The following is a 23,853-nucleotide window of genomic DNA, read 5'->3' as shown; positions in this document are numbered from 1 at the left end:
AGTGACTCAACATGGCCAAAACAGACGTGCAACTGGGTTTGGAATGAAGAACACTCTGTAATAGTGAAGCAGTCAATGAATTTCCAGTTTGTTTGTGAAATGAAAGGCAATACTGCTTCACGCACCTTGTCCCAAGTAAATATTTATCAAAAGCCAGACACAAGGAAGTCATTATTTGCCACTCCACCCTTATACCTCTCTCACCTTCTCCTGATGTTTGGACAAAAACAAACACAGTTGGAGCCAATGCAAGGAGAGTACCCAGAAAGGCATACAGAGGGGCCAGTATATATTAAGCTGCCTGCAGTGTTTTTGGTTCCTTTCACAGCAGTACAAGGTGTGCCACTGTGTCCTGTCCTGTAGGACCCACTGGCCTCAGACATGGCACGTCTGGGCCTCCCTGTCTTCCTCATTCTTTGCTTCTCCTTGCTCCACTTCAGCTCCAGCCGTCCATCTCGCACCAGGAAGGCCGTGTCACCTCGTCAGTCCGGAGGTAAGTATGCACATTGCACGCAGTTCATAAATAATGTGTTTGCCACTGATGTTCATCTGACTTTTCTTTTCTTTTTTTTTTTGCCTGTTCATCGAGATGCAGCTGCAGAGGAAGATGATGTGAAGTCCCAGCTTGAGAGGCTGTGGCAGGAGGTGAATTCCCTGAAAGAGATGCAGGCGTTGCAGACAGGTACTGCCCTCACTAAATAAAGGAAGGTTTAAGAGAGAGGAGATGACAGTAGATTAATGCAGTTTTCAGTATGTTTGTTTTAAAAAATACGTAAATAATAAATATATCATGGGACAGTGGCGTTATTTAGATTTTTGGCTGTCTTATAAATATATTATGGTGCCTTCTCTCACTGATACTTATGAATTGAGGCCAAGTAACAGTGTGGACATTGCTGAGAGATAATTGGTAATTCAATAACTAGACTTTGAATTTCTTAGCGTGCTGAGTCACCAGCAGAGGGCAGCAATAATCATAGCATCCATTAACTTGCAAAGTAAAATGTTGACTTGGAGAAGAGTAATGTAAAAAACTTACATTTTATAGGGAATGTAAAAACATTTAAATCTTTTCTTTTTTAATTTTGAGCTTAGACTTTATTATATAAAAAATACTATCCTATATACTAACTGTATTTATTTATGTGTTATTGTTTTTTTTAGCATTCTGTTTATTTTATTAGTCTCTTCAGACTGTGAACTTTCTCTACTATGTTAGTTTATGAATGTGGCTGTACGAGTTGTTACAAATTCTGTTGAAGAAAAAAAGGGGGCGATTCAAAAAGTATTAAAAAATATAATTTTAGTATAATGTCCATCATAATTAATTTCCCATGACTGAAGAAACAAACATTGCAATAGTTATGAACTCCTTAAATAAAATATAGTTACTCTACAATTAAATCCTCAAATGAAGTAAGTGCTTTGTGTTTTCAGTCTGTCTCAGAGGCATCAAAGCTCACAGGAAGTGCTACCTTACAATTGAGGAACCCAAACATTACCATGAAGCAAATGAAGACTGTATTGCACAAGGAGGAACTCTTGCAACACCACGGGACGTGATGGAAAACAATGAACTGAGAGACTATGCAAAGAGGAGTGCTCCGGGATCCAAGGACTTCTGGATCGGCGTGGCAGACATAGTGAAAGAAGGCCAGTATGTTGATGTCAACAGTCTGCCAGTCAGCTACTTCAACTGGGACCGCTCCAAGAAGCAGCCCACAGGAACGAAGAGGGAGAGCTGTGTTGCTCTTTCAGTGGTTGCACAAGGAAAGTGGTACGATGAGGTGTGTCGCAGCCTCAAAAAGTACATCTGTGAATATGTCATTCCCTAAAGGAGACACAGTGGTTGTTGACAATTTGATGCTTGTCAATTAAAATTGTGCAAAAATGTGTTGTCAAATTAATTCATGATGGAAACATGACTTGGTATTGAGCATGTATTATGAAATTCCTCATATTAAAATGTGTCTCTGTGATTATTAATTAATTAGCTTTGATATAGACAGTAGTAGATAATCAGACTACTAAGTCCCAAAGCTTTAGGTGATGACTGAACAGCACAAGAAGTAATACATTCTGGATTAAGTTACATATAAATAAACACAAACTATTTCATTTTAGACACACACTGTTTTGATTATTTTTTTGCATTTAGGTTGCTTGTTTCTTAAAGCGGCATTCATAAACACCAGAGAATTCCCCAGTTCACTACTCAGCTGCTGACCACTCTACAGCTTAATCTGAGCAAATGTGAGTCTGGTGATTTCCTCAAGGGTAGCATGGAAGTAATAGGAAGTGTTTTTAATTCCCTTGCCTGCTGGTTGTTCTAATGAGCCTCATTATATAACCAATCTAATGCAGCTCAGAGTAAAAGTATTACATTTAATTTTGGGAGCAATGTACTGGACAGTTAGAAAATAAAGATATCACCTGTAAGAGACCCTTGCTGTACGTTCAACTGTCAGATTTATTGGCTAAAAAATGAAGCATATGCAGTGATGAATAGTCAGTAATGATCAGACATTCAGCTTCAACCTGACTTTGGGGCCTGAGGAGCATAATGAGGCTTGGATGAAACTAGAGGTGGAGGCCCTTATCTAAAAATGTACATACATTTCATTATAAATAATTAGAGCAAAACAAATTATGCAAAAGCTGAAGGGATGAACAAACATTTTCACTACACATATCATTTTATTGTATCTGTATGCAACAGAAAATGAACTGGGAGGGTCTTATTGGTATCTTTAGTACCTCCTAAAGAATGTATCACTATCAATATATTTACATGTATAACATGTTGGGTAAATATGCATTCCAGTACATTGCATGACCTCTCCTGTTCTTATTTCCCTACCCCAAAGAATGTCTAGTGCAGAAGATTTATCTTCCTTGCTGGCATTGATATCCACCTGTTTGGTGTCAACAAACAATGAGGAAATTACTTATACCATGCTTGTTTCCTTATTCTGTTACTCTCTGGATACTTTGATCATCTTATTTTGGTGCAGTGAACCCCTTCTCACCCCAATCCACATCTGTGTCTCCAGACTCAGCTGCAGTCGTAACACTAAAAAACACTCTTACATGAAAAAATACGTGCAATCCAGAGTCAGTCCACCTGACTTGTCTTTGGAATGTGGAAGGAATCCCGGATCACCAAAAATAAACTTGAGCAAACACTAAAAGAACATGCAAACATTCAGAAAGGGACTGTTATCAAACCTTTACCCTTCGCCCTGTGAGCTGACAAAAATGTGAAGTATGAATTTCTAACTGCTCTGAACTGATGCTGCTACACTGCAGTATAAAGTGTACAAATGTCCAATGATTTAAAGAATCTTACTGTGTCTCACTTTATACTCTAAATTTAACAATCAATTAAAAGCCAAGTTACTTTAGTAACTTTATGTCCCATGTATACACTTACCACTCATTGTCACCCATTGCTCCTGGTGGACTTATATGCTAATTCTTAGCAGTGAATCCATTGAGCTGATTCAGAAACAGAAATTAATTTATATGACACATTGAGGAATCTGTGTGACTTAAGGTGTTAAGATACCCACCATGAAACACAACATCCAGAGTGCAGCCAGGGACCTTTCTTAAGTGTCTCTCTCTCTCATTTTATTTATCTTGTCCTAAAATGCCCCAAAATATACTTTAAAAAAATTATAAATGTGTCTGTGGTATGGCCACAGCCAGAATAAACCTACAGGACCCGGGTATAAATTAGCAACTTCTTAACCACTCATTTCTCCCCCTGTCTGTGAAATTGTTTACAATATTCCTATGATGGCCACAGACTGCAGTGTGGGAGTTTGATTCCATATAATACATATATACTCCATGCACTATATAAATGGAAATAAAGCTTGTAAAACAAAATTTTAACACAAGGCCTCAAGATCAGGTAATAAAGTGGAACCCACCTGACATTATAATGATATAATGACAATTTGATATTGTGCTTTAGTGTTGAATATTTCCATATTTCCAAGTTATCAATAAAACTAGGGCTTTAGGCGGCCTCTATGCATTTGATAGCAGTGTCTGTAGTGTATGTGAGTTTTCTATCATCCCTTCCGCAGGTTCTGTGTATGCAAGGATTATTATAGGATAGGGTCGGGACCCTGTCATCATTAGTTAATATTTCTAAATGTTTAAAACTAGGGCTGAACGATTTGGGAAAATAATCTAATTGCGAACCCCCCCCCCCCTCTTTTTTTCCTCTTTTTTTACAAAACATAAGAATGATTTTAAATATGACCAACACAATATTAGATACATTTAGTGTAAAAATGTTCTTTCCCATAGGCTGGGCCTTTTTGTTACAATTAAATTAAAAGATGTATAACTTGAAATAAATGACATTTTTTTATTTAACTGCTAAAACTGAAAATGTGCTCATCCGGGTGAACTTCTGTTAGTATTGACCATGAAACCATGTTGTGCACTTGACTCAATCAATCTTGAATCGGATTGAAAACAGCTCATTGCTCAAATTGAAAGCGTTGCCAAACTGACCCACAACTGACCTGCATCGCATCTCTCGCACAAGCTAAAATAATGCCGTGTTTTTGTGTTTTTATGATGTAGTGTGTGTGTGTGTGTGTGTCGTGTCTGTGTCCGTCGCTGGCTTTTAACAACACACACACACACACACACACACAAACACCACACACCTACGTCACCCTGTCCGCACACATCACCACGCACGCTCGTCTGGATGGAATGTGACGCCAGAGCTCCCCGAGTGAAGTCTCGCGGAGTAAAACACCGGCCATCTTTCTCCGTTTAGACATCAGGACACTTTGTGCTGCGGGTTAGTGTAACCGAGAGTGTTGCGATCACATTGATAAAGCCTGCTACAAGTTTTTTTTCCGTCAAGTTTAATGTAGTTATCCAAGCATCCAAAACTCACAACAAACAGGACACACACCATGTTAGTGCTCACCGCCGCAGGGTTTTGTCGCTGACATCCTCGTCCGGATAGATGTTTGTGTGAAGCGGTCGCACAAATGGAAATGGTGCCTAGCGAGGAGAACCAGTTCGTGCCCAAAGAGGTGAGCTCATCGCGGACCCAGCCCAGGTCGGGGCCGTCAGCTGCCACCCCTCCGCCGACCGTGTTTATTAACAATGGCGCAAACTTTTGCAGCACTTTGTGAGTTTGCTTTGGTTTGTCGTCCGGAGGCTAACTCTCGGCTGCTAACTGTTAGCGTGGACGGCCTGTGTGTGACTGGGTTAGCTCAGTCAGCGGCTCGGTTTCTCTGTTTGTCTCACGCAGCGTGAGTTTATGTAACGTTAGGTTGGTGCATCTTTAGACACACGCTATCTGTTAAGTTGTCTGGCGTTTGAATGTGGCTCTGTGGTCGTCAGCAGTCACGGAGCTTTTCAAATGTTTGTCGCTTGTGAACATTAGTTAGCTAGCGTTAAGTTGGGGGGGGGGGGGGGGGGGGGGGGGGGTAACATTAGCTAGTGGCTAGCTGATGTTAGCCTTTTAATTCTGCAACAACTCTGTTCAATAAAGCAAACAAATGGCTTTATGACACCAATGGACCTCACTGGCAGTGCTGAAGCGACGTTTACCACGAATCTACTTGTGTAAATGTGCACACTTTGACTCTTTCTCGCTCTCGTCTGCAGCTTGTTTTGAATGTTTCTTGTTGCGTTACTGCAAACCTTCAGGTTATCTAGTCCCAAGATACCGGATTGATTTGACTAGCTCAGATTGCTGTCGGTGCTCGTGAAGATGCAGATGTTAGTGTTAATATATTAGGTCATTGTGTGTCCGTATTGTTAGAATAAACATGTTCGCCCCTCCTGGACGATGATGATGTAGATATTTATGTGGTTAGCTACCTTTTTAACGTGAAATATCCTTCCTCAGACAATAATCTAACTCCTCTACGATGTTACTTTGTTGTCAAGCACGGCAGTCGTGTTCGTGTGTTCATTTCTACTACATTTGTGTATTTGTTGACTTGCTACAAGTTGTTTTTTTGTTTGTTTGTTTGTAATAACACTTTGGCTGCATTGACGTCAGCTGCAGTCATACATCGAGCATACGACGTCACTGGGCGATATTGATTAATTTAATTTATTAAGGCTGGTGGGAAAATTGGATTTAATGATGCACCGCTGCACACGTTTTGAATACAGTTCGTTTTAATAGCTACACAGTTGATTCGTGGGTTTTTAATGGGTCTTATCACACCCTGCTGGACAGAGACTGTGAGGAGGAAATAGATTTGTATTGTTTACTTGTCATTTTGGCAGCAAAGAAGGAATTTCTTAGCCTTCAGCTCTTTAAAAATCACATTTGACTGGTTAAAAAAAAGANNTTGTGTCCTTAATAAAGCCATTATTATTAGTATCATGATTATTATTATGGGCAATGGTTGGTTGAATTACATAATTTCGTTCTTTTCCACTTTAGATCATTTTAAGTATCTATATTTCATATTGTGGTATGCAAATATAGATATACAATTTATTTTTTTTAATCAGAAAGAAATACTTTTAAACCATTGAAACATTACAACAAATATAAACAACCTTTTACATCTCTGCATACATTGAACCGTCTCACACATTGGCCGTACCGTTGCAGTAAGGAAACTCCCTGTGCTGTTTGAAGTAGATGTAAAAGCCTGTGGTTGCAGCTTTGCATGCGGTTAATCGTTTTATTTCCCAACAAAATCACAAGATCAGCTGACCATTAAAATACATGTCAGACTGTCCTGTAGGTCCTTGTAGGACAGGAACATAAAACCAACCCCCTCCAGTACATTAAGCTGTGTTGCTGAAATCATTGGCGCGGTTACGAATGATTGACAAATGTTGTGGAAAAAGACACGAGCTCAAGAGTCGGTAGGATAGTGTCGGTAACTTAAGCTGGCGTTTGGTGTTGAGCGCTGATGGCAGCGGGCCGGTGTTGCGGTGCCCTGGGATAGCAGAAGTCTCTGAGTGCTCTCTGTTGATGCCCTGGGCCCAATTAAATGAACATCTGAGAGGAGAGACACCCAGCTAGTAACCGCAGTCTCATAACCACATGTGCAAACATTTAAGATGGGTGGCTACAGACTTTGTAGTGGTTGTGCTGTGTGGATTCATGATAACAAAACCTCTTGTTGTCACCATACATGCAGTACACCCTTAACACATTTTACATTTAGTCCCTTAACTAAAAAATAAGCAATATTTTGACATTTAATTCTCTCAGAATGTTTTCCATACGCTACGACAGAGAGAGAGCTGCAACATCAAATCCTGCATAGTGATAATTGATCATTCAGTATTGCTTCACATTAATCTGTTGAGGTATTCAAATGTATTTATTCATGTTCATGGTGCTTCAAATGACTTTCTCTGTTTAAATTGCTTTCGAGCTGTAGTTGATTTGTTTGAATAAATTAGATTGATATTGAAGTAATATAGGCACGTTCTGTGTATTGTCACAACGAGAAGCACATATCAGTTAATCATTAATTACTTATCAGTCAGAAAGTCTCTTCCATACTACATTGTCTTTGAAGGGGCCGTGTGGTGACGGCTGCTAGAGAAAGGCACATGCTTCTCCTCGCAGCCCATAACGCTGTGGCATTGAATGAGTTAAAGAAGAATAATATTTTCAAAGAATGAAAAAATGTTACATACTGGTCTGTTTTGCCAGTGCGAGTCACAACAAGCCAAAAACAAACAGGCAGTGACGTGTAATGTTTGCCTCCACTGCTAAAATGGATTTAGCCACCACTGGAAGTGTTTTTGTTGAAATGTTAACGGGTCTTTGCTATTAGGCCTTTGCTTTGCTGCACTTGCTTTATGTTTAAGTTTGTCCATACATCTTTTTTTTTTTTTTTTTTTTTTTCCAAGTGGAAAAACTTTGCAGCTGTGCATAAACCTCCTTTGTACCTCTCTCAGTTCTTTAGCTTCCTCTGCTGGGACGCCAGGGGTCTCTGAACAAGTCTGCAATGTATTTTGTTGAGCCACGATAAAAATACAAACGAAATTTTAGAAGTACATACTGCTATGGACAGCTAGTGCTCTGTTTTAAGTTTTTGTGTGCGTGCCATGTGCAGGTGTACATTACGTTGTATTAATAGGTGCTCACGGATACTGACATTTCACAACATTATAGTCTATCATTATTTTTTGCCATTTGGAATCAGCTGTAAAGAAACAGCCTGTGCTTTGCAGTACCTGTGGATTCATGTCAGCACCTTGTGATTATATCCACGGTAAAAATAACCTTTAATCTCATAATACACTTGTGTGTTGTCAGCTGCAGCTTCTTTATAGGACCTGTCAGTCACATTTTGCTAAGATCACCAACCCCACAAGATGTTCCCAAAACAGGAATAACTTGAATATATACCTGTATTTATCACCGTCTCACCACCAGTGCTAAACCTGCACCTACCAAACAGTCGCAGGTGTAGGCCTGGAACTCAGCTAAATGTGGCCTAAAGGTGGTTTACACAGGTATCTTTTACAACTTATTTACCTTGTTGTATTTGTTTCAAGTTGTTCTTCACATCAACTATCTCTGTTTGTTATTAGGGTGTGTTTTGGAGTTGCAGACAGAGTATATTTGATGAGATGAAGAGGATTTCTCAGGTAGCGATGCCTTGCGAGTGGAGTGGAATAGAGTGCTAAAGCATGGTGTTAAATGAATGCGTTGAATAAAGCAGCACTGTGATCAAAAGCCAAAGTTCTCAAATGAATTAGTGTTTAATGTTATCTTAAGCAATAATAATATTATGTTAATTCTATAGTGTAATATTATCAGAGTTATTGAAACCAGGGAAATATATAATCAAATAAAAGTACACAAGATTAATTCCCACGTTTAAGTGTGTGGCAGTTTTTAATTCTTAATATAGTTTAATGTTTACAGTGTAATATCATTTAACCCTCTACTCTACTTTTTAATAGCTTATTGCACGGGTTTATTACAGTTGTATATTGTTTTTCTTAATCAATTATTCATTGTTTATGCAGTAGTTCAGTCATTTAAAATGCCAAACACTTGGTAGTTGTAATAATCACCGATACCTGAAGCTAAAGGAAGCGGGTCTGCCATTATCTTTGCATGTTTTTCTGCCAATCCTTTGCTGCTTTTGTTTTTGATAAAGATACAGTACATACCAGACCAATGAGAAAACAAGCTATAGGGAGTGTTCAGATGAGGAAGTGACTTGCTGTATCACAACTGTGTGTGTGTGTGTGATGCAGTCAAATGAAGCATGTCAGGGATTGCATGGCCTTGCATTTTTGTGGACAATTTCAGAGAAAGTTTGACAGCTGTCCATGTTTTTGTGTTTTGAAAGCCGTAACCAAAGATCAGTGACTGCCCAGCAGGAGGGCTTGTGCAGTCGTGTGTAGGAAGCAAAGTGAACCTTTTCTCAGATTCCTATTAATCCTTGGCAAACCAATCTGACACGAGAAAGCTTCTTTTGCAAGGCTGCCATTGTTGGAGATAAGCTCCTGCATGTCACCGACACATCAGTTTGTTTTATTGTGAAGAGTGTAATTTGTTTCTGTGATTGGCATGAAAATACAACGAAACGTTGGTAATTTGTCAAGATAATAACAAGATACAGCCATGAATAAAAATAAAACCGTCACATAGTGGTAGCTTTTCTCTGCAATTGATAATACTTTAATGGAATAAAATGTCATTTTAAGTGCGTTCTATTAGTTTCATGTGTTTAGTCATGATGACTAATGTTTTTTTTTTTTTCATCAGACATTAGATTGTCGATACTGTGAATTCATACAGTTTTGAATTAATCTCCTGATATATTTCAATATGTTATCTTGAGGAAGAGAAACCGTGATCTACACAATGTGTAGAAATGTTTTTTTACAAAATCCTTTTGAAGAAAAGCTTGGTTTCTCAAAACCAAAGACAAGCAACCATACAGCATGTTAGTTGAAGTAAATTAGTCAAAAATTTGCAACATTTTTAATATTTAATTTAATTTATTTATTTCTGAACATAGAATAAGTAAACAAGGCTACAAATCTGACATTTTATTCCATATAACTTGTTTTTATTGATCTGATACATTTCAGTTGGTACCAAAAATGTATTACGGTTCAATAGCCAGCTGTATCTTTTTCAGAGACAAACATTAACGTGTAAAATGAAGGTCATATACGTATCGAGGCATGACGTGCTTCTGATGATGACATTTGTTGCACAGCCTCACAAATGTACTAACTTACCCTTTTATTCAGACGCTTAGCTTAGAACACAAAACGCAGGATGAAAATCTAGCCAATGCATCATGCTAATGTTTTTTTCCCCCCGTTCTTCTTGATGTGTAGATCCAAAATGCAGCCGAGGAGCCCAGAGTGCTGTGCATTATTCAGGACACCACCAGTGCAAAGACGGTCAATGAGCGGCTCACCCTCAACCTGCCAGCCTCCACCACCCTCTCCAAACTTTATCAAGATGTCGCCCACAAAGCAGGATATGTGAATGGCACTTTTGACCTTGCCTGGGGAAATACGGCAGAAATGGTAAGGAGATTCATCAGTTTAGACTTCTTTCTGCCAACATGCGATTTTTCACATTGATATACAGAGCAGTGTAATTATGGAATTCAGGGCTGAGGTTGTGTGACTACTCTGTCAAATCAAATGGCTAAATCAAGGTAAAAGTTATATCTCAGGGTTTTCATCATGATGCTAAAGGTGGCATGGCATTCAAAACGGCCTTTCTTAGTTTGACTGTGTGTTTAAAAATGTTTGCAGTCAGTAAGGGCCTTTTTCCCACCCTACTTGACTTGTGTTCAAACAAAAACAAAGTTTACTTGTCTACTTTAATCTATCTTGGCAGGGAAAGCTCTGTGTTGATATAATAGCGTAGATAGCTCAGGTTTGCGTAGGATTAAAAATGTTTAGGTTTCAGCTCAGAAATGATTCAAACTGCACTAATCAATATTTTTATTTTAACAATCAATCAAGTGAGTGTGTGTAACGTGGAAGTGGTTGCTCGTAGTAATGAACTCCCGGAGAACAATCCACCCACTCTGCAGTTCACCTCAACTGTATGGAGCGGTTTAGCGTCTTGCAACCACTGTTTTGTTTTTATGGTTGTCAACATGACTATTTTTATTTATATTTGTAGTCTGCTAATGTTGAAGTCTGAGTTTGCTGTTATTCTGTATTGCTCCTCATACAATGATGCAGCTAAACAAAGCAGTGATTTGACGATGATTTGAATCATTGACCAAAAAATAACTGGTGCAGCATAAATGAGTGTTGTGATTTGTGAAGTTCAGGCTAAGTATTTTAGTTGAGCTCTTGCAGGATTCATGGTAATGGCTCCTAACCTGTGTTTGCAGTTGTTGTTGAATTATCCTCCACTTATAAGAAGTCAGGAACACAGTCCAATTTTAACTTGTTCACTCATCTAGCAATGGTTGGTAAACTGAGAAGCTTTACAAGCTAAAAATATTTTTTATCAGCAATAAAACTGCATCATCAAATAATTGTATTTTATTTAAGCCAGGATCTCGCTTCCGCAAAATCCCAAATTACCTTAATTTTTTTACACTGGTTAAGACATACAGCCCTTACCACTTCTACAACGGAGGCCCAATGTCACCATATCGTGACCCCAGTGAAGCTGATAGTGGTAGAGATATGTTTTAAAGTCAGACAGCACCTACTGGGTTTTCTTTTTTCAATGCTATCAGTTAAAAAATGAATTTTGCCATACCATTGTTCTCTGCTACAAAGAAAATAAAGTGTGTAAGAACGGTGTTGCAAAGAGAGAGCACACTCATATTTAGCACTGAGAACTATACCGCAGTAGAATGAATGTCTTCATAATATGCTCACTTAATGTTTACTATGAGCTTGTTCTGTGTTGTCTATGTTTGTGTACATACTTCTCCCTTTTCTTAAATGAGCACAGGCTAATCCTGCTGCTGACCCAGGCCAAAGCCCAGGTGCTGTGTCTGTTGTTATCTCACTGAGTAGGTCAGTGGATTAAGCTACTGTATGTTTCCACTGCAGCACTTTGCTTGCTCGTCCTCAGCTTGCCCAGGAGAAAGACAGCAAGTCTTCGGCTACATAGCGTTCGTTCACATGTTGGCTTCAAGCTACTTTCCTCGTATGCGTCAATACAGAGAATTGGCTGAAAATGAGTTCAGTGGGAATCTAGGTCTTCTTGTGAGTTGATCCCGTTTACAGAGAAAAACTGCTTGTTTTTGAAGCTGCTGTTTTTCAGCGTTTACCAGAGATAGTTGTTTTCATGTGTCTGTTCATGTGATTTTTGTTATTACTGTGCCTCCCTCTAGGCACCACTGGACCACAGCAGTGAGATGTTCCTCTCAGATTCTGGATTTGAGCCTGGTGGTAAGAGGAATTTCCTCCAGCTCACGGACAAAGATGGAGAGCAGCCCCAGGTTGCATCGGTGAGTCATAGAAAATGAACAAAACGAGTTCCTGATTTCTTAAATAATTTAAAAAATACAAAAACTTTGTTAAACATTTTGTTGTTTGTTTTTAGTTTGTTTTTAGGTCTACTGCAGGGACATTGGTTTGGAAACTAAATGCCTCTGTATGTTTATGTGTGCAGGATGAGTCAGCAACAGCAGATAGCAGTGGACTGGATGACAGTTCCCAGGAGAGGTTTATTGGGCCCCTACCGAGAGACGGCACTGCGGGCTGCAGTGGTGATTACAGCAGTCCATCCTACTCCTACTCGTCCATCCTCAACAAATCTGACACAGGTGAGGTTTTGTCCCCTGTTGAATATGTGACATCACTCCTTGTCTACAACCCCAAATTGACCTCTTACTTCCTGTGTCTTGCCCCCTGCTGTAGGTTACGTAGGCTTGGTCAACCAGGCTATGACCTGCTATTTGAACAGTCTTCTGCAAACACTGTTCATGACTCCGGAGTTCAGAAACGCGCTGTACAAGTAAGGAACTATGCTTGTAGATATCTTTGTGAATCTTTGTGTTTTACTTGTGATGGATAACTTTAAAATTGTTTTATAATTTCTGTCCAACTTCAGCTGGGAGTTTGAGGAATCTGAGGAGGATCCAGTCACCAGTATCCCCTACCAGCTGCAAAGGCTGTTTGTTCTGCTGCAGACCAGTAAGAAACGAGCGATCGAGACCACTGACGTGACGCGGAGCTTTGGCTGGGACAGCAGTGAGGGTGAGCGTTTGTACTCTCCTGTTACTAGACTCACATGGCTTGTTCTGCGGGATTCGGAAAGGAGAGACCATGTGTCTCTGCATCTGTACACTTAATTACACTTTGTGTGCGTTTGTTTTTAGCTTGGCAGCAGCATGACGTCCAGGAACTGTGCAGGGTCATGTTCGATGCCCTGGAGCAAAAGTGGAAACAGACAGAGCAGGTAGGAGAATGCAAGAAGTTTTCCTAGACGTCTGACAACTAAAATAAATTCAGCAGGCAGTCTGAGCCCCACAATGGAAACAAAAGACCTACTGTGGGAAAAGTGAAATGGGCCTATAAGCCCCAGGGTTAGCTGTTCCTTATCTCAGGAGTGAGTTCTAAACTGCAAACACTTAATCCAGTGTGCGTATGTACACCCATGTGGTCTGTACACACGAGCTCCCGGTTAGCACAAAATGAATGCCTGTGATTGAGCCCCATTTAAAAATAACACACTAATGTAATAGATTATATTTTTTCTAGTTCACCTTTTTGGAAGTTTATGGTGAAAGTGAGAGTTTAAAGTTAAAAAGCTGGTAATTGTTAACTGTTGAAGAAATAACATCACTCTTTTTATCCAAGTCTAGATGACAAATAAAAATGTAGCATTCCTTCAAGCCCCAATCTAGAATTAATCTCAGTATGCTGAAAATATATTTTTTAGGTCATATTAAATGTATGTGTTGTGTAAAGGCAACATTTTTCACGTTAGCTGTAGTTTGAACACTGAAGGTGCACAGAATATAACTTGGACCATTTGGCTACATTAATGTTGAGCTACATTAAATCCAACATTATAGAGAAGAGCCTGGTGAACTGAGATGTCCTAAAATGGCCCCACTACTGGTTAGAATCCAAGAATAGGAAAGTTGTTTTCAATCCGTCTAACAGTTTTGGGTGGCAGGTGGGGTCACACAGACAATAATTGCACATTGGTTCCTCATTAATTGAAGTGTAACAGGGGAAGACGATTTTGTTGCCCAAACAAATGCTGTATTGTTACAAGTGAAATATGGCTGAGAAGGCCTGACTGTCATGCCTCCGTATCCTCAGGCTGACCTGATCAACCAGCTGTACCAGGGGAAGCTGAAGGATTATGTTCGTTGTCTGGAGTGTGGCTATGAGAGCTGGAGGATTGATACTTACCTGGACATCCCTCTTGTCATCAGACCCTTTGGAGCCAGCCAGGCCTATGGCAGTGTGGTGTGTTTCTCTCCACATTTCATTCCTTCCTTTCTTTAGTTTCATATGTTGTGTGTTTTATTTAACACACTGGCTGCAAAGACTCTCGCAACACTTAACAACATTAGTCATTAAGGCTGCCTTGAATTTAATACTTACATCTCATTTTAATACAGTTTATGACCATTTAGTTTTTTTAGCCTCCATCTAAAGGGACCTGAAACTAATGATAAACTTCTGCCACAGGAAGAGGCTCTGCAGGCATTTATCCAACCAGAAACTCTGGATGGGCCCAACCAGTACTTCTGTGAACGCTGCAAAAAGAAATGTGACGCCCGCAAGGTGAGCACACTGAAAATATGACATGAAAGTCATGTTCAATGAAGACCGTGTCCTGTTCTTGACCTGCCTGATTCTGTGATAAATGCTTCTCTACACAGGGTCTGAGATTTCTGCACTTTCCCTACCTGCTGACACTCCAGCTGAAGCGGTTTGATTTTGACTACACCACTATGCATCGCATCAAGCTTAACGACCGCATGACTTTCCCTGACGAGCTTGACATGAGTCCATTTATTGATGTGGAAGATGAGGTGAGAGCAGAAATGGCAGTACCTACTTCCATCACTATTCTGATTTATAATAGATTAATAGGTCTTGAACATTTTGTAATTTTCCTTCTTTCTTCCATTAATTACTAATATCTTGATGTGATCTTGAAGCTAGGGTTGGAAAAAGAAAAGATGTGTCACACACATGCCATTATGGCACCGGTAAAACCGGTACTACCGGACCAAATCAAACACAGATCTTTGTGCCTCATTTCAGTACCAGCGCTGTGTATTGAAAAAGTGTGGCTGTATTTCACTTGAAAAGGATTCCAACATTGGGTGGGAAGTGCAACAAATGTTTGAAAACAATTGCGTGGGGGAAGAATCCGGCGAAACACGGGATATATTGCTTCTGTAATATGATGCAACACAAGGCCAAGATAAATACCTAAAAGCCTTTTTAGGCCTTAAATGAAACTTTTGATGTGTTACAGGTGTCTTTAGTTTTTCCACTATTACAATTTTATCAAGTTAAAAGAATAAATGTGAAGCTTTCCTCAGAAGCTACTCGCAGTTTTTAGCAACTCACCATATGTGTTTCATATAAATTATGGTGGACCACCGTGTCTAGCCTATTTTTTTTTCTTTTTTTTTTTTTCTAAATGCTTCTTTATGATTGGTTTTAAAATGGCCTCCTCTGTAGAAGTCGCCTCAGACCGAGAGCTGCACTGACAGCGGGGCAGAGAATGAAGGCAGTTGCCACAGCGACCAGATGAGCAACGATTTTTCCACCGATGATTGCGTGGATGAGGGCATCTGCTTGGACAGCACTAGCAGCACAGAAAGGGTGTTGAAGCCAAAGGTAATCATCTTGACCACTCACTATATAGATAATGTTAATTCTTCTTAATCTCGCTGGGCAGTGGTCTGTTAGATTACCCCGATCAGGTTTTCTGCCCCAATGCCGATCCAAATCCAAGTGCTTTATATCGGGTATCGGCCAATACTGAGTCAGATCTGATACTTCTATTTACTTAAATTTTAATTGCCTGATTACCCGATACACTGAAATAACAGGCATAGTCTTTTAAATTTAATGCTACCGTATTCCGATAATTTAAGCTCATCAACTTTGTCATTTTTAATCAGGATGTTCAGTATTTGTATCAAGTAGCTCATAAAAAATAATATAGACAAAAGTTTAACTGGTAGAATGTGACTCCTCAAACTCGCGTGACACTGCAAACACTAAACAATCTTGGCAGAGTACAGCAGCTTGCATAAAACCTACAAACCCGGTCACAGCCAAGTTTTATTTTGGCCTTCCATAAAGTTACTCACGGATTTAGCATTAATTAGCGACAGCTGATGTGACCTGCTGCCGCCATTTGACAGTTTTAACCGCGTCAGTCAGCGCCGGCTAAAAAACGAGAAGCTTCTACCTGAATGTTTTGTACCTTGCTCTATGTTAATAAGAGGAGAGATAACCGCTTTGTTACCGTTGGAGCTCAGCAAATCTGTGTATCTTGCTAACCAGGGTGTCTGAACAGAGTCGGTCACCAGAGCGACCAAATAATTTTTCCTATTCACACTCAATCACTTATTTTTAATCTCATATGCTGTGTAGGGCCTGGCTGTCATTAATGAGAGCAGCACTTCAGTACAAGCAGCCTGAGGTTGACAAATCTGATCCATTAAAAATATGTCCTGATACTCATCATTAGGATCGGCTCTTTATATTCCAACATATGACCAATATAGGCTACTGAAGTTTCCATGCCAGTATTGTCGGGATGGGGAGAGCAACCGTTTGCGGGCAGACAAAGCTGAAAAGTGATTCTTTACTTTCCTGTTCTTGTTACATGAGATGTCAGTCTGTCGTTCATTTTGAGTACTGCTCAGTTACTGTGCTGCTGGGCACCAACAAAACACAACTTCTGTCTGTTCTCAGAGTTTGCTGACCTTTGAGCTGTTCTCCGTCATGGTTCATTCTGGGAGCGCTGCGGGTGGCCACTACTACGCCTGCATCAAATCCTTCAGTGATGGCCAGTGGTACAGTTTCAATGATCAACACGTCAGCAAGGTCAGCCTAACCTGTTTTGTCCTTTTACAGCACTTAAATAGGCTTGGGGGGGGGGGCGAACGACTCACCAGACTATATCAGTGCTAGTTATCCGTTCTTGCTCTGTTTTAATTATTTATATAGTTTATTTTTTCTTACCAGGGACTATTCACATTGATCAACATTGTGGTTTACACTTAAATGTAAATGTGCTGCAGCTAGCTAATAAGCTTATTTTTATCTGTCTACTTATCATTAACATGGGAGTACTGGTTGAATCAATGTCAGTACGGTTGTGTTTCTTTCTGTTGGGCAGATCACCCAAGATGATATCAGGAAGACATATGGGGGGTCCTCAGGGAGCAGAGGCTATTACTCCAGTGCCTTTGCTAGGTCAGTTGTCTTATATCTGTCTCCAACAGGAGGTTGACACACACATTCTTCTTCTTTTATGGCCGACAAGACAAAATATATATATTCATTCCACTACATTCATTAAAAAGAAATCTTTCTGTCTCCCAACAGCTCTACAAATGCTTATATGCTGATTTATAGATTGAAAGATCCCTCAAGGAATGCAAGTAAGAAATACATTCAGTTAACTTTGCAATGCGTAATGCCAAATTATGCCATCGTTTGTTGTCCTGTAATGTGCCCCACACCAGAAACCACACCACCACATTCATTCAGCGTTGCAGGGTCATGGAGATGTTTTTAAATTTTGATCATTATCTTACTACTTCAGTTACTATGGTTGCCTTGACAACGCCTGCCCTTGAATTAGTATGCAGTTGTAATGTGTACCCTGTCGGTCCTGTCTGCAGAGTATTTAGCCGCGGACGACTTCCCAGAGCACATAAAGAGTTTAGTTCAAAAGGAGAAAGAGTCTGAAGAGCAGGAGAAGCGACAGAGGGAGATTGAGCGCAACACTTGCAAGGTACACAGTCCCTTTGAATTGGTTCAAGATCTGTTCTGCCTCTAAGTGATGTATTGCCTCTTTTATAACAGGTTTAACTATTATTGCCTCCTTGCTTTTAACCTTCAGATAAAGCTTTTCTGCATGCATCCTGTAAAGATGATGATGGAGAGCAAGCTGGAAGTACACAAGGACAAAACTCTCAGAGAAGCAACAGAGATGGCCTACAAGGTTTGTCAGCCTCTGACCTTTGATTCTTAAATGTTAAATGCACCAGAAAGGAGACCTGAAAAAAAAGGTTACTTCCAACCACTGCATTACACAATAATTAGACATAGCCAAAAGAGTTAGGGTAAGCTCTTGACTAATTTGCGTGTTCTGTACCTCAGCTGATGGAGCTGGAGGGTGTGGTCTCTCTGGACTGCTGCCGCTTGGTAAAGTACGATGAGTTCCATGAGTACCTGGAGCGCTCCTACGAAGGTGAGGAGGACACACCGATGGGCCTGCTGCTGGGAGGAGTCAAATCCTCATATATGTTCGACTTGCTGCTCGAGACCCGCAGGCCAGAGCAAGTGTTCCAGCCTTACAAACCTGGAGGTCAGTAACATGCCAAACAAGCCACTGTTGTGTCAAACTATTAAGTTAAAGTGACGGGAGATAATCATCTTCTTTTTTCCTGTCTGTGTGGTGTATTTGATTTCATGCAGAGGTGATGGTGAAGGTTCATGTTGTGGATCTGAAAAGCGAGACCATTGCCTCTCCAATCAGCGTCCGAGCGTACTTGAACCAGACGATCACTGAATTCAAACAGCTTATTGCACAGGTTTTCTATTCTTCTTACTTCCTTCACTGTATCGTCTATTCCTTCCTCAACTTCATAAATTATGAAGAATATGGGATCATCCTTGCAGACACAAGGCTTATGTGTGTGTGTTTCTTCCCAGGCTACGGGGCTATCTGCAGAAACCATGCGTGTGGTCCTGGAGCGCTGCTATAATGACCTCCGGCTCCTGTATGTTCCAAACAAGACACTGAAAGCTGAAGGGTTCTTCAGGAGTAACAAGGTTCCTACATTTTTTTCATTGTAACATGTTCTTCTGTGTCTTTTGCATTTTGTTGTGCCAATCAGAAATTGTTAACACTATTAAGTTTGAATTGTTTTGTTTTTTATCAGGTTTTTGTAGAGAGCTCTGAGTCGACGGATCATCAGGTTGCTTTCACTGACTCACTCTTGTGGAAACTGTTGGATCGTCACGGGAATACAATCCGACTCTTGGTGTTACTGCCTGAGCAGTCTCCTGGTACCTTGGCCAACAGAACTCTTTGCCAAAAAGTAGGCGGTGACTCTGATGTGCCCTTTGATGGGTCAAAGGGTAACAGGAAATCTGTAGAGGCTATCCTTGAGGAGAGCACAGAAAAGTTAAAGAATCTCTCTCTGCAACAGCAGCAGCAGCAGCAGCAGCAGCAGCAGGGCTCCAGCACCAGTGACAGCCAGAAAAGCTCTGACACCAGCGATTTTGAGCATATTGAATCCCCGACCCAAGAGGCTGACTCGAACTCCTCACTCTGTGTGGCTGCGGACAACAGAGAGTTAGAGAACCGGATCAGGGCCGGGGGCAGCAGCGGCGCCTCCTCTGACCCTGAGAACCACTTTGCCTGCGAGGAGCGCTCAGACTCTGAGGTGAACAATGACCGCAGCACCAGCTCAGTGGACAGCGACATCCTGAGCTCCAGCCACAGTAGTGACACACTGTGTAATGCAGACAGCGGGCCGATACAGCTCGCCAACGGCTTGGACTCACACAGCATCACAAGTAGCCGTCGCTCTAAAGCCCATGAGGGTAAAAAGGAGACTTGGGACACCGCTGAAGAAGACTCTGGAACAGACAGCGAGTATGACGACAACGGGAAGAGCAAGGCAGAGGCTCAGTACATGTACTTCAGAACAGAGCCTTGCTCTCAGGATGACTCCACGTGGGATGCACACAAATGTATGAACCTTTTATTTAAAATTTAAAATTGAGTCTAAAGGATTAATCACCAAATTAGTTCACATTACATATTTAAAGTTTGCCAGTGATTATTTTCTTGCTCAGCTGGATTGAGCTATTACTGACAGTAGGCTGCAACTTTTTTCTTTCCTCAAGAGGTCAGAGAATCTGACAACGGGTTTAATTGTTGTTTCTTGTGATTTGCTTCAGGTTTAGTCGTTCATGTGGACAAGAGAATAACATTAGCAGCATTTAAACAGAACCTGGAGCCCTATGTGGGAGTCACCTCTACCCAGTTCAAGGTGTTTCGGGTGTACGCCAACAACCAGGAGTTTGAGAGCGTACGGCTCAATGAAACACTCTCATCGTTTTCTGATGATAACAAGGTCAGGATCAATTTTACAATTCATTTGTTACATTTTTGTAGTTTCTGTTAAGGTGAGCCAATATTTGAACTGAGACTAAACGTTTTATTTCTCCCCATAGATAACTATTCGACTAGGAAGAGCACTGAAAAAGGGTGAATACAGAGTGAAAGTGTATCAACTGCTAGTGAATGAGCCAGAGGTAAGGACTGAAAGACCTTTCTGTTACCGCCCTCAAGAAGATTGCAGCTGAAATAAAAACCTGACTGAGTTGCTGAACGTTGTAATCACAGATATTGATAATGTATTCACGTCCCTGTTTCCCAGCCCTGCAAGTTCCTTGTGGACACAGTGTTTGCCAAGGGCATGACTGTCAGACAGTCTAAAGAGGAACTGCTCCCACAGTTGAAAGAGCAGTGCAAGCTTGACCTCAGCATTGACAGGTTCGACTTTGTTACTACACATTTATACAAAATAGGGATAGGAGTGTAGGTGTTTATCATATAGTATGTGTGTGTTTTCAGGGTCCGTCTCAGGAAAAAGACATGGAAGAACCCAGGCACGGTGTTCCTGGACTACCATGTGTATGAAGAAGACATCAGCATCTCCTCCAACTGGGAGGTTTTCCTGGAAGTTCTCAATGGTAATATTCTTTCTTTCGAACAAGTTGGAATGGCTGTTACAGGGTTTTTGTAGCTTGGGATGTGTAATTCAATAATGAGGCTGTATTGCTAACATTTTTAGCTACCGGATATAAAATCCCTGAAAGCCACTTTTTCCTTTTGGCATAAAGTGAAAGGGAATTCCAAGGGGTGAAAAAAAATCCCCAAACAAAATGCAAAATGATCTGTTTGTTCCAGAGACTCGAGGTAATATCACAAGGTGAAATTATTGATATTGTCATTATTTTTGGATAACCAGTAACATGAAGCTACAAAAACCTGCAGATAAAACTAGTACTGGACTGCAGGTAAACATGTTCCAGGTGATGTTTCAGATGAAATAAACAGTTAAAATAAAACTTGATATATTGTCTGCCTGTCTGTTTCTCAGAACCAGAGAAAATGAAGTCAATGTCACAGCTGGCTGTTCTGACCCGGAGATGGAGCCCCGCTACAATGAAGCTCGGGCCCTTCCAGGAAGTGATTTTGGAGAGCAGCAGTGTAGAAGAACTCAAGGAGAAGGTATGTGTCATCCAGTTTATACAGTTTATTCATCCAGAAAAACATGGAAATGATAGTGTTCTCAACCGTAATTAAACCTCTACTAATGTTTAAGTACCATTAATTGTGATCTGTTGGGATGTCTATATTTCGTTTGCAGCTCAGTGAAATCAGTGATATTCCTCTCGAAAACCTGGAATTTGCAAAGGTAAGTGAGATACTTATTTTTCATCTTGCTTTAGTCTCCCCTCTTCTAAATGATTCCATCTTTGACTGAGAAATCCATCCGTCTGCTCTTTGCAGGGTAGAGGAACATTTCCCTGTGATATTTCTGTGTTGGAGATCCATCAGGATTTGGACTGGAACCCTAAGGTGTCAACTCTTAACGTGTGGCCTCTGTACATCTGTGACGATGGAGCTGTGGTCTTCTACAGGTAATGAACCCATGTTTGGTTGTGTAAGAAGCATTCAATTGTGATGATGTAAATAAGACTATATTCCAGTCACCCTGCAAAAGATAGATGAAGATGGATTGACTGTATTTTTTTACTCAGCACATGCACAAAGCAGACACACAAAAACACAGGCCTTTAGTATTTTAAATTTTAAATGTAGTTTCTCTTTTGTCCGTGCAGGAACAGCACAGAGGAGCCTATGGAGCTGTCAGAGGATGAGCGCAACGAGCTGATGAAGAAGGAGAGCAGCCGTCTGCTCAAGACCGGACACCGTGTCAGCTACTCGCCACGCAAGGAGAAGGCCCTCAAGATCTACCTGGACGGAGGCCCTGCCAAGGACCCGGGGCAGGACTGAGGCACAGACCACTGCTCCCGGTTATCTGGATCGTCTGGCTGCTGCAGCAGAGCAACCAGGCTACGGGCCTCTAGTCTGAGCGTCAGGCCAGACAGTAACTTGAACATCAAGCAGCGTTGTGAGGCTGACGTGCTCTCACCCTCCACTCTGAGCCCCAGGACTGGTTCAGAAACCCTATTGTGCACTATAGTGTATTGTACTGTAAAGTTTAAAGGGAAGTACAAAAGCTATTCAATACAGATAAAAAAAAGAATCAAATACTGTATAGACAAATCAATCGAACGTTAAAGCTCCGGAGATGGATGCAGAGATGTTAGGACTGTGAAACCAGGCTGGAAGGCATCCATCCCGTCTATTTAAGTCTCTCGTCTCCTTTCACATCGCTGCGTGTTTCTCTTCCTGTTATAAGAATGGCGTTGATTCTGATTCATCTGTGACCATCTTGTCCATATGCTCACACTTTATGAGCATTGCTCTGTTAGAGAAATCATTGTTATCTTGCATCACTCACCTTCCTTTTTAAATACTTAAAAACCAACAGCACATACAACCAATAACTCCTTATCCAGCCTTCCTCAGGCTCACCTCTTCTGGTGAGGCCAACCTCACTCTCTCTGTGACTGACAAGTTGAGACGTCATTCATTCACAAGATTTGTTGAATTAAGAAAAAGCAACAAGTAAAGAAATTGTAGACTGGAGGTTGTTTCTGCTCCTCTGCTGCTCCTATAAATGCCAGAGTAATGTGTTGTCATGGGTCGCCTCTACCGCTGTTTCTTTGTGCTTTATAGGAGCTTTACCTCTTTTACATCACTTCCACTAGATATAGTGATACATAGGCTATTGGTCCTTTAATACAAAGTACAATGAAACAAAACCAAGTAGACTATGTTAAGAATCTCCTTGTTTTCTTTTTGTTTGTTGTAAATTATTATTTTGCCCCGGACTTAATCGTTCAATTAGGTCGTGTGAGGCACCAGGCACACATCTGTTGTCTGTATTAACCTTTAATTTAGAAAGTGGATTTCATTGTGTTTTTTTTTTGCACCATGTGGATTGGGTGTACATCTCTAGTGTCATCCGCGCTGTGTGTGTGTGTGTGTGTGGTGTTGTACTGAGGGGAGGGAGCTCTCTCTGGGTTTTTGGCAAAGAGCGTGAGGTTGTTTTTTTGGCGCTTCTACCTGCTGCTGCTGCTTGATAGACTGGCACCAAAGGGTGTCGAAAGCCCGCTGGACTTCGCAGTCTGCCCGGGCAACTGGTCTGAGGACTGAAGTTCAGCATCCCAGCCCCTCTGGGCTCCTGATGCTGCCACCAGCTATTCACTGTAGAAATGCCAATATCTGAAGAAAAACTTTTTTTTTTTTTTGGTTGTTGATGTTTATTTCTTTGAGATTTAAATCCTGTGTGAAAATAGTTTAAGATGATTTTAGAAATTAATTAAAATGCTTTTTTTCATAACTGATGTCACTGTTAATTAAAATGGCTTAAATTAACTCACAAATCATCATATTCACCTTTTTAATTATGTGTTTTAAACAAAACTTTTATTTTTCTAAAAGCAAGAGTTATACAAGTTGCATTTCAGGTTTCAAGTGCTTAAGAA

The 23,853-nt window shown here is 40.7% G+C and overlaps 2 protein-coding genes across 4 annotated transcripts; both read left to right on the top strand.

Annotated features, from left to right (window-relative positions):
• Nucleotides 1-381: 381 nt before the first annotated feature.
• On the top strand, nucleotides 382-2,105 carry clec3a (C-type lectin domain family 3, member A). Its single transcript, XM_035652262.1, has 3 exons — nucleotides 382-493; nucleotides 596-682; nucleotides 1,438-2,105. Exons 1-3 carry the CDS (start codon nucleotides 382-384, stop codon nucleotides 1,833-1,835), a joined length of 597 nt encoding a protein of 198 aa, XP_035508155.1. The 3' UTR covers nucleotides 1,836-2,105.
• Nucleotides 2,106-4,766: 2,661 nt separating this feature from the next.
• On the top strand, nucleotides 4,767-23,743 carry usp47 (ubiquitin specific peptidase 47). Of its 3 annotated transcripts, none has more exons than XM_035682289.1 (29): nucleotides 5,028-5,072; nucleotides 8,569-8,625; nucleotides 10,342-10,536; nucleotides 12,324-12,440; nucleotides 12,605-12,758; nucleotides 12,853-12,949; nucleotides 13,046-13,191; nucleotides 13,314-13,393; nucleotides 14,266-14,415; nucleotides 14,641-14,736; nucleotides 14,835-14,987; nucleotides 15,649-15,807; nucleotides 16,897-17,028; nucleotides 17,324-17,400; nucleotides 17,533-17,588; nucleotides 17,832-17,944; nucleotides 18,053-18,154; nucleotides 18,313-18,520; nucleotides 18,631-18,746; nucleotides 18,868-18,987; nucleotides 19,098-19,914; nucleotides 20,125-20,300; nucleotides 20,401-20,481; nucleotides 20,607-20,722; nucleotides 20,804-20,922; nucleotides 21,333-21,463; nucleotides 21,603-21,650; nucleotides 21,746-21,876; nucleotides 22,078-23,743. In XM_035682289.1, exons 1-29 carry the CDS (start codon nucleotides 5,028-5,030, stop codon nucleotides 22,250-22,252), a joined length of 4,167 nt encoding a protein of 1,388 aa, XP_035538182.1. In that variant the 3' UTR covers nucleotides 22,253-23,743. The 3 variants fall into 3 exon arrangements, with proteins under 3 accessions (XP_035538183.1, XP_035538182.1, XP_035538184.1); XM_035682291.1 differs by lacking the exon at nucleotides 5,028-5,072 and adding an exon at nucleotides 8,350-8,490 and having other exon boundaries at nucleotides 22,078-22,252; XM_035682290.1 differs by lacking the exon at nucleotides 8,569-8,625 and having other exon boundaries at nucleotides 4,767-5,072; nucleotides 22,078-22,252.
• Nucleotides 23,744-23,853: the final 110 nt, after the last annotated feature.

The sequence above is a fragment of the Morone saxatilis genome, unplaced genomic scaffold (assembly GCF_004916995.1).
Source record: "Morone saxatilis isolate NCDOM2014 unplaced genomic scaffold, NCSU_SB_2.0 Contig11, whole genome shotgun sequence".
NCBI lineage: Eukaryota > Metazoa > Chordata > Actinopteri > Moronidae > Morone > Morone saxatilis.
This window is presented reverse-complemented; position numbering and strand designations above follow the sequence as displayed.